Here is an 11,081-nt window from a genome sequence, read left to right as displayed (position 1 = left end):
CCTGTGAAGCGAGCGGGGTTGCCAGCCACTATCTCTCGAAAGCCCGTGGGATCCACAACGACCCAGATCCCGACTCCCAGCAGGCACGCTCCTCCCAGCTGTCAGGGCACAAGGAGTGAGAGAGAGAGGGAGACAGGTCAGAACAAAAGCAGCGACTTTGCTCCAGCAGCGAAGCTGGAGTCATTGCTATCTTCTGATCAAAGGTGTTCCCGGGGAGAACTCATGTTTCGCCGTGGCACACACTGCCTGCTGAGCTGGCGACTGCTGACATGGTATCTTATTATCTCTTCCTCACGGAATGAGCCCTTTGCGGGAAAAGCTCTGTTCTTCCTTCACACATCACTCTACCAGCTGTTTACTCCCTCCCTCAAGCTGGCAGACCACATGTCGAGCTGCTGCCATGTCTGCAGGGCACAGCCCAGCGCCAGGCACACGTGAGCCATTCCACCACAGAATGGCTGGGCGCTGCCACTCTTCCTGCCAAAGACAAGAGCAGCAGGGTCACCGAGAACACGTGGAAGGAAAAAGACTGTGTTTCCCAGTGAACACCCAGAACCAGACAGCAATTTTTTCTGCCGTTCAAGGACAGACCACGTACACCACTAGTTACAGCTTTCCCGCTGCTCCCCCTGGCCAAGGACAGGAATATCTCAGTGCCCACTGCGCTGGCTTGCTGAACTGCTGAGCATCCTTGGACGCCGCAAACCCCTCAGTGACCACTAGCACCAAGCTGAGGGGATGTTCTGTGCCGCAGCTACAGCCTGCCCTGCCGGGGAGCAGGGCTGCTGGGAACAGGAGGGTTCAGGGCAGAAAGAGAATTCTGAATACTTACAAATATAAGGAAATTGAAAAGGAACATCAGGTACTTCATGCAGCTCAGGCAGTCTCCCTCCATGGTCTTCAGGCTCCTTGATCCAATTCTTCCTGCAAAACACCAGTGCATCCTTAGCACACTCATGTTTTACTGGAGTGGCACAACCCATCTCCGTCTGTATTTCCCCCGAGATCCTGTGGAGTTTGTGACCCAGAAGAGCTCATGTCTTACCCGAACGTGGCCACACAGCCCAGGCTGCTAAGGCTTGCGTCCTTCCAGGTCTATGGGCATGACCGGCTCTCTTACGCAGCACTTAAAACTGCTTCGTGGCAGAGCTGAAACACTCCAGTGCACACGAAATACATTGCCATGGAGTTCACATCCGCAGCAGTGCTCTCGACTTTGACGAGAGTATAACTAATGCTACTTACAAACATCGCAAACAAAATGCGAATAAATAATGTTACCGACAAGTAATGTAATTATGAAACCATTTGTGCCAACTGCTGCCTCAATAATTAGCTGCAGGTACCTGATGACAAGCTGCGTGGAGAAAACAACCCACAGGAAAGCACTGTCCTGACCCACAGAGCTGCCTTTTCCTTCCCCTTTTCTTTTCCAGCCGTGCACACCCAAGGCAGATTTTGTGAGTTACTACAAACTGATGTGCGGGCGATAAAAAGAGAACGCATATGTCCTCATCTACTTTCAAAAAATATCTTCTCTCCCCTTCTCCAGGCCCCAAATTTGTGACAGACGAAGTTCTCCTCTGCAGGAGACATTTAATACTAAGCAAACATTAGCAGTCAGAGCTGCAGAAGACAGCGGCTGACAGATGCTTTCCCTGGCATGTCCCGTCTCAGACCAGTGAGACATACGAGATGCGTTTGGTTTTGTCTGAAACGGAGCTATAAATGTTCAGCTTTTCCTTAGGCAGAGTATTCTACGTTTCTCCCCCCAACACGAACTTTATCTTGCAAAGCGATGGGGAGGTTAAAAATCCCCAGCAGCGTAGCCAGGAAACAGAGCCCAGCTGCCGCAGCCGGCTCGGAGCACAGCCTGCTTTTCCAAGGCAAGGCATTTTTTTGTTCTCCAGCCACCATTAATTTCCTCCCTTCTGAGATTTGCTTTTGCACGCCTTGCAGCTACCTCGAACTTCACATCTCTAAAGGCAGCTGCTCAACCACACTCCCCAAAACTGCTTCCAAATTTCTCTTGGCCACCACAGACATTTTCCTCTCCCCCCACAGCCCTTTCATGCTGGGTTGAAATCGCTTTGATTGCTCCTCTACGTTTGCCTTGGAGACAGAATCCCTGAAAAACACTCAGGCTGGACAGGACCTCCGGATGTCACGAGTACAAACACCCACTGCCTCCAGCCTGGGCCACTTGCAAAGTCTGCTCCAACTTCAAAGTTACAGCAAAGTTACAGGGTCGTATCAGTTACGTTTTGAGGATCTCCAAGGCCTGAGGTTCCCCTGTCTCCCTGGGCACCATGTTTGACCACCCTCCTTGTGAAAAGACTTCCCAAAACAGCCCTCCAAGGGTGTCCAGGTTACCTTGTGGTGAAAGGAACAAGAGCATCTCTCAGGAGCACCTTACCTGCACCAGCCTCATTTCTCACACCTTCCGTATCACACCACTCCCCCCTTTGCTGAAAACAAGCGTGTGAACCATTTTGCTGGCCTACCTTTCCAACCACGTCATCCCCACCCCTCACATACCTCTGCAGACTATTCATAACAGTCAGACCTTATGCACTTGCCTGAAGGCTCAGCACAGTCGCCCTGTCTCGAATACTTGATAGAAAACACAGAATAACCAAGACTGGAAGGGACGCCTAGAGGTCACCTTGTCCAACCCTCATGCAAACCACTTTTTCAGTCACTTCTATCACACTGCCCATGTATCTCTTCTTTTTCACATAAATGTCTTTTTGCCACCAACATGCATGAAAACCTCATCCACTGAACTGATCCACTGCTTCCTTTAAAACCTTAGAACTAGTTCTGCAGTTCCTCCTACAAAGTATCGGCCAAGGCTTGAGGAGCAAACGGTGCCAACTCACACCTACTTTCATACCCATGCGCAATGCAACCAAGTCCAGGCAGAGGACATGCCTGAAGCCCTCCAGAACCACGCCACCCAGCCTTTAGAGGAATTTGAAAACGTGGCCCAGATTCTATTCCAAGTAAATGCATTGATTTCCAGAGGCTGACCCAGCTGAGATGTCACTAGGAATGTCCCCGAAGCTCTACGCTGCACCAGTGGCGAAGGACCACCCCGACCTGGCATCTCTCCGTTGCATCCTCTCCCCAGCGACGCGGCTTGCGTGGATGCAGCCCCGGCTCAGCACAAACGCCTCCCTTCGCGGAGCGCCTCTCTCCCATGAGGATTTGTGTTCACTCTCTGCAAGCAGTACCCAACTCCTCTGATCCACTGCGGGGGGGCTCTGCTAAGGGACCATATCTAACAGGCGCTGCCTTTCACAAAACCCTCTCAGAGTATTATTTCCACCCATGTTCCTGCAGAAGGAACAGAGAGAGGGGCGGTTTGATCAGGAGACCAAAGGGGGACGACTTCTGTAGTGCACCTCGATGGCAGAGGAGCTGTGCATTTCTTACCCGCTCCCACACACCACAGCTACACCTCATCAGCCCTGACCGAGCTATGGAGAAAGAATATGGCATGTGGAAGGACAGAGCCATGACCAAGACTCACCTCACAGATCCTGGGATGTGAAGCAAAGTGTCTCTTCTAGTCTTTAACTGTCTGTGTGTCCCATGTATCTCTGTCTAGCCAAGCTCGTCCTGTAAGAGAAAAAAATATGCAATTACTGCAGAAGTCAGTAAAAGGCAATCATGTTAAACACACAATTTATTGGAACACACCGTCCTGATGAATATGCTCAGTCTAATTGCCACCTTAATTTAGTGTACATTAGTTCTAATGAAGAGCTTTTAATACCCAGTGAGGGATCCAGTTCCTCAGAAGGTCTTTAACAACCTTTGGGGTGTTTTAAAAGCCTGCAGACCACATGTGAATCTATAGTCCCATGACACAGGCACCTCATACCACAGCAGCACTGGATTAATACCAGCTGCACCTTCAGTACTTTATACGAGGTTAGACAAACTTTAATCTGCTGTGACTTTACAGCCCATTTACCAGGAAAATGGAAAAGGCAGAGGAAGGGAGATGGAATGCATCTTCGGGAAGCCCAGCCCAGCCATTAGGCAGAGGCAGCGGCCCCAGACGCCGGGTGCTGTCCCTCCTTCCTCCAGCACCTCATCCTTCACAAATGGGTTTGGAATGCTGAAGCCACCGCTTCCCTGCGAGGGATCAGAGAAGTCACCTGGCTCGGTCCCTGCTCCCTCACTGCCAGCATTTCATCGACATCTCTGGAGGGGCTGCATTTAGCATCTGTTTCCCACAAACATTTGTGAAGGCGCTTTTGAAAATTGCCTCCCATTAAGACTTCTGTGAGTACAAGTCTCTCGTTTGTTGTTGGCAGGAAGCGAACAAAGACTTTCAAGGTGGCTGAGACCATTACAATATAAAACATACCATGAATATTCATAGACCTTTTGTTTTGCATGAATCTCTCACATTTAACGTCCTTCCTCTGTCACTGGTGACCTGCACCTGGGAGTGGTGAGCAGGGATGGCTCCCTTCGGGAACCTGGAGGGCACAAGCCCTGACAGCCAGACCAGCCATCCCTGGCACCCGCCCCGCTGCGGCGGAACTGCCCCACCTCACGGTGCCCTGCACGAAGGCTGCGCCGGGCCACGCAGCTTCGCCACCCGTGTGGAAGGTCAGAGGGTGCTGTGTGACCGGCTGGGTGATGGTCACAGCAGGCTCAGGGTCCTCCAGAGAGGGGCTTGGAGACGCTACAGCTGGGACACGAGATAGGGGCTCTCCACTGCGAGGCAGTGACACCTTCTGACAGTCAGAGCTCGCCCTCACCTTTTAATCCTTTTCTTTTCTTCCTCCTCCTGCGTTTGGCACATGCAAAACAAGTGTGAGTGTCTTCACTTGTCCTGTCCTGGGATGCCACTGTCCTGGGAATGATGCTGCCAGGAGAAGACGGCTCCAACCTTACAGCAGCGATGACAGTGTGCTACATAAACCTATTGTTAGGAAGATAACCAGAATGGCAGGAATCCTGCTCCCGCTGCGTGTGCATATAATTACACCCCTTCCAGCCCTCAAAGGTCTGCGTGGGAGAGGAATTTTATTTTTTTAATCCTTTCAAGTCACAATATTTTTAAGAAATTACGGCACCACAGAGAGGAAGAGCTGAGATGCTTCAGTAGGTACCAGCAGGTGCTGTGTCAGAAGGGATGAAAGAGCGTGTCTGGTGCCAAAGCAGAGCAATATTCCATCTTACTCCAGGGCCCTAGAGGGGGGGGGAGTCGCTGCCAAACCAACTCTCTCTGGTTCATAATGATGGTTTTGTCAGTAGGGAGAATTGCAAAGTGCAAAACCGCCGTGCCTAATGGGACTGGAGCAAGCCCACACTCCTAATGCCAGTCTCTGGGGAAGCACAGTGGAAGCTGGAGCAGGAAGGCCACCAGACGCATGGCTTACAGGTGTCCCGCTTCCCAAGTGACCCAGCCACTACCCTCTGCTCACCACGTTTGCAGGATCTAGCGAAAGCCAAACAGACGCCAGCCCATCTGTTTGGCCACAGGAGGGGCTGAAGACAGCAGTCATGTCCTGCTGGATGTCAGTGCTGTTATGGTGAGGGATGAGGAGAAACATCTCTGCGGAAGCAGGATCACATCAGTATTCCCTCGCAACGGCTTCAGAGAAGAGGGAAGCATTTGCTGCTCCTGAACCAGAGCTCAGCACAAGCTGCCAGCCCCGAGCACTGCCCTGTGAGTGCTGCTCCTACATCACTGCCTGCCTGCTCTGGAACGCCAGAGCCCTCGCCTGTCCTAGTCCTCCCTTAGCAGAGCCGTTGCTGTGACACAACTACATTACTGCCTGTAAATCCAATTAGACCCCAAAGTGCGCTGCGGAACGGTAATCGGCCCCCGCGGAGCAGCGAGGAGGGGACCCGCACCGGGCCACGCAAGGCGATACTGAATTAGAGTCAATCTACCTCCTCTCTGGTTGCATTAAAATGCTAATGTCACTGTAATGTACCCGCCAGCCTGCCTGAGTGAGGCTGTGGCACTGCCTGGGAGCATTTCACTCCTCATACAGCCCAGCAAGCGGAGCCCTTAGGGGCACCTTACACCTTAAAACAATAACCTGATCGGCTTCTATAACATTAAACTCACGTGAGGCTTGTGATGGTGCTTAAATGAACCTGAGCTGCTGCTAAGGTCACCCCCTGTTTCCTCCCCAGGCAGAGCACTGGGGACCACTGGGCCACATCCCCTCCTGGATCTGTCTGTCATTTGTGCCACCAAAAAGCAGTGCGTAAGAGCACGCCAGTCACACACGGGAGGACAGAGAGGGCTGCACAGAACCCCTTCAGGTTTCATATAAATAACACCAGCACTGCAACTCCACCAGTGATACAACACTCACCATCCAGGCTTGGTATTGCAACTGCGCACGACGTGCGCGTAGAACACGCGAGGTTATCTGGAGGAAGGACCCCCACACGCGCACAGACCTTCAGGAGGGAAATTCAGAAGTCTCAGAGCAGAACTGTTCTCCCACATGCTGTAAGGTTTGGAAGAGTGCTCGGGTTCGTGTTCAAAGGGCCAGCGTAGCGTCAGGCCACTAGCCCCTCCAATTCAACCCGTGCGAGGTGCGTACAGCCCTGTTCCAAACACGAACTGCTCGCTTTGGCCCCTTCCCAAGCAAAGTGCGGCAGCTCGTCGTGGCTGGCTCCTTCACACGGCTGTTCGGACAGCGGCCGGCTCAGGAGAGAGGCTCCTGCATGCAGAACCAGCACATCTGATGGCCTGCGACTCCGTCGGGTTCTGCTCCCCCAAGAAGCGCTCCGGCAGCTCACGGGTGGGTTCCCCTGGGCTAACCACAGTGCGATGGCACCATACGGCGCTGCTTGTCTGTCCTTCTCAATGCTGACCCTACACTATATGTATTGATAATAAACCAACACGAATTCCGTTTCACAGACAAGACAACCAAAGCTAACAGGGGAAGGGATGTGGCAGATCTCCTGACCTGCAGTGTTCACCAGTCCAGACCGAGACCAGTCCCAAACCCACGGAAAAGCTGACAAGTTCCACGCTGTGACAGGCATCTCCCACCCCCGGAGAAGCCTCTTTAGCCGACCCAGAGAGCGGTGGGTAACTTTGGCCTCCTGTGTCTGAAAATACTTCCCTTGAGGATTCAGTAAATGTCACCCTCCGAGTGGATCCCGGAGCTGCGTCACACGCCAAGTGTCGTTCCCCACCGTCGTGTCAGATGCTGTCAAGTGCTGAAAGGCTCCATACGCTTGCTCGGCACTCCAGACGCCGAGGGCACGTACCGTGAAGCGTGAACGCCTGCCGCGTCTTCCTGGGGCCTGACACGTCTCACCTTCACAGCAACCGACTCCTCGGTGCTCTTTTTGGGTTCGCTTTTTCTGTGGCCTTGCCCTGCTTGTGGCACTCGTGGTTGTTTTGAAAGATGCAGGAAAACATCTCAGAAACACCGGGCAGTTGCTGTGGCAACCTGGTACTCCGCAGACCATGATTTCTGGTATTTCAAGAAGTTTCCTGAGAAAAGGGGTTGATTTTGAAGTAAGGAACAATCAGAACGGATTACCACAAGCCCCAGACCTGGTCCTATCAGAAAGGTGACGCCGATCTCTCCTTAGCAGGGAAACGCGGCCCCAGACTGGCTGGGCAGAGGCGCGGGCAGGGGCTGTGAAAGCTCCTCTGTGTCAGCGCAGACCAGAGCCCCTGAGCAGCAGCTGAACTGCCAGGGCGTTCTCTTGTTCTCAGTGCTTTTTCCTAAGGCAGGGGTAGGGAAAAAACACCCCCACCCTTTAACACCATCTAATTGGGGGACTAATAATCTTGAGAAAGAAATCCCACACAGAACGAATAAATTAACCATTTAAAAAAAAAAAAAAAAGGAGGAAAAAAAACCCTTTTTGTTCAACCATCTAATTGGGGGACTAATAATCTTGAGAAAGAAATCCCACACAGAACGAATAAATTAACCATTTAAAAAAAAAAAAAAAGGAGAGAAAGAAACTCTCTTTGTTCAACGTTACTGCCGACACAGATGCCAAACCAATCCAGAAGGCTTAGTCAGGGTTAGTCAGTCTAGAAAAGCAAAGGTTAGGAAATATCTCCTTTAGGAAAAGCAGATCTTAAATGAGGAATCTCAGTAATACGCAATAAGCCAGAGAATAACACTGCTGGGTACCTGAGAAGTAACATTATTTATCTGGTCCCGCTCGTCTTTTAAACGAAGCCTAATAGGAACAGTAATGTTTCCCAAAGTGCCGTGGATTCTAAACACAACAGGAAATTCTTTATCCCAGAGAGCTCCCAGTTCAGAGTGACTGATTTATTTAGAAAACAAACACATTTCATGAGCTATAGGTGTGGTATGTCCATGAACACTTGAACACATGAGAAATGACCGAGGGAAGAGGCAGACACGAGGCCTGAGGTCCCTGCTCACAGCCGAACGGGTACAGAGCTCAGGGACATCCCGTGTGCCCATGTCAGGTGGCATTCACGGAGCTCAGCACCTTTGACTGCCTCTGGTGTGTGAAGAGTGAGAGGAGCAGAGCGAGCCACGGCCCCAGCGCACAGCAGAGCTCCTGGCATTCGGCAGGGAAGGCAGCGAGACTTAATACATCCCGTGATCTTGGCACAGGGGTTTCTGAACGGCCTCTCGTCCTTCAGAAGATGTATAACCTCAGTGCTCCAGCACGCCCGGGTTCCAGGCAGACAAAAGACCCTCAGCACACTCCATCTGCAGGTGGCAGGAGCAGGGGGACTAGGCGAGAGCCGGGCCGAGCCCCCAGGCTGGCTCCCAGCTGCCTTCCCTTCCCGGCGGGGAACAGACACGGTGTCAGGACACACCGAGTCACGCGGGTGAGTTTGCTGCTCTCTCAACACCTCGTTTGTCTCTCCACCTGAGCTCCTCCTGAAAGCACGCGGCTCGCCGCCCCCCTTCTCCTCTCTCTTTTGTCCTCACTGGTGGCAGGGGACCATGAAGGACAGCGTGGCTGGTTATTGTCAGAGTATCTGAGAGCGCAGACGGTAAAAGGGGGTTGTTCTGGAACATGCCACCGTTTTCCCTGCCGCTTGCAGAGGCAGCTAATGATCACCCTAATAGCTCCTCTCTCTGAAGCTGTAATGCGCTCACAAATGAACCCATTCAGCACATATTAAAAAGCATGGGATGCTCCTTTGATTACAGCCTTTATGGAAATCTCCGAGTATTTGTTTTGTTGCTGCACAGCCGCAATTAGGACACGCTGCTGGGAGCCGGCTCAGCTGCTGGACTGGTGGAGGGTGGAGGCACCTCCCAGTGCCATAGCAACACATCCATGACTCCCAGCATCAGGCACTGGGAGCCCGGCTGCCACCGAGCCCAACGCTTCAGCACTTCCAGGAATTAAGAAAGAAAAGGAGCTGAATTAAACTTCCTCTGCTGACGCCTCAACCATGTTTGTGAAGTGACGGGGACTCTTGGAGTTGGAGGCATCCGCTTCACGCTCCAGGATAACGAGGCAATAAGGGGTACGTACGTCAGAGACTCTCGAGGAGGTGACAGCTTTACTTGCTGAGGTGGGAATACAGGGGAATTCGCTTCCATCGCCAGCTCTAACACTTCCCCCACAATAAGCCCATCCTTCCACATATGGGAGGGGAATTGAGTAACCTTATGGAAATCTCCTTCCCACTCAGTGCTCAGAGGTTGATCCAAATCCCACCTATGTTGCTGACAGACTTAAAGCTTCTTCAGGGGAGAAGAAAGAAAGAAAAAAATAACTTGTAAGGCAGTAAAGCCCTAGCAAAACCAGTGATCGAGCCCGCATTAAGGCTTGGATCTCAGTCGAGGATTTCACGCTAACTAACAGACACAACAGCTCACATTTTTCACCCTTACTGAAGGGAACATCATGAACAATATCCCGCCTTTCCCCAAACCCCCTTATTCCCTCAGCACAGCCCAGATGCAGTGGCCCCACGCAAAGAGGCATGGGGGGCAACACAGTTTTGTGCACAAAGGCAGCGGCTCACGTGCTGATGACAGGGATGCTCAGGTCAGGCTTTCAGAGACCCTCGTCAGGGCAACTTTCTCCCCACAAAGCACCACGTCTCCCCTCAGTGAGCCACTGCTCCAAACACACCGCTGCCGCTGCACCCGAAAGGCAAGTCTTCTGTGCGAACAGGTATTTTCTCCATCTCCAGGAGCCTGGCTGGGGTTAAAACGGGTCAGACCACGTCACACAGACAGCTTTGTCTGGATAATACCTGCGGTGCTGGTTAGGAAGGCTGTGATTGTAAGAAACCATTTCTCAGCAAGGCTATTTAATACAGTGCTGAAGAGTCTCGCCCCAGGCGGGCTTTGTTTTAAGGTGTGTGAGCTCTGGGGGGAAAGGATTGGATCTCTCATTGTGAAGTGGTTCATGTTGCTAGCTCTAACCTAATCTAAATAACACATAGCATCAGTTACCAACAGCGAAAACTTCTCCACCAGCATCGCTTGCAAGCAGACTGGGTATAGCCTGGGGCAAACCGGCAGCGCCATCAATCACACCCTCACGTAAGAGCCGGTCTGCGCTCACAGGGTGTCATAGGGACCCTTTCAAACCAAGACAGCAAATCTAACCACAAAATACTCCGGATGCTGACCAATTTTCTTTTACTCATTATTCACTTTTATTTTACCTGCTAGAAGTCTGGAGTTAGAGTCTGAAGACAGAAACCTTCCTCTAACTCAAATCAGGGGGGCTGGAGTAATTCCAGACGTATCGGCAAATGACGAAGGCACGGGCAGCCCCATGGCCTTCAGACAGTGCGAGCCCCCGCCTGCGGCCGGGCTGCTGAGTGCCCGGCTCTCCGCACCCAGGCGGAACACGGACACGGTCTGACCCAAACTGGCGAGCCCTGGTTTTACAACGTCTACGCAAACCTTTTAGGGAGGACAACAGCACATAGAGCTAGAACCAGTCACGGGTTGATGAGAGGGAAGATGTGGTACAGGAGATGCCCAGAGAACTCCGGGTGGCAGGAGACGTGCTCAGGGAGCTGTTGTTTGGAGAGGCTGCGCTCCTGAGCTGCAGACAGGGGCCAAGAGGAAGGCAGGCGGTGACCCTGGAAAACCCTG

The 11,081-nt window shown here is 52.2% G+C and overlaps 1 protein-coding gene across 1 annotated transcript in view; it reads right to left on the bottom strand.

The window, feature by feature from the left end:
- The window catches only part of TSPAN18 (tetraspanin 18), a 13,010-nt gene extending 12,115 nt beyond the window's left edge, over positions 1-895 (bottom strand). The window contains exons 1-2 of the mRNA XM_010131287.1: positions 833-895; positions 30-98 (exon numbers count right to left, since the gene is read on the bottom strand). Of these exons, the coding sequence (XP_010129589.1) occupies positions 30-98; positions 833-895 (132 nt within the window). The remainder of the gene's footprint in view (positions 1-29; positions 99-832) is intronic.
- Between the last annotated feature and the right edge of the window lie 10,186 nt (positions 896-11,081).

This window comes from Buceros rhinoceros, unplaced genomic scaffold, assembly GCF_000710305.1.
Source record: "Buceros rhinoceros silvestris isolate BGI_N320 unplaced genomic scaffold, ASM71030v1 scaffold32022, whole genome shotgun sequence".
NCBI classification, from domain to species: Eukaryota; Metazoa; Chordata; class Aves; order Bucerotiformes; family Bucerotidae; genus Buceros; species Buceros rhinoceros.
The sequence above is the reverse complement of the archived record's forward strand: the minus strand, read 5'-3'. Positions and strand labels throughout refer to the sequence as shown.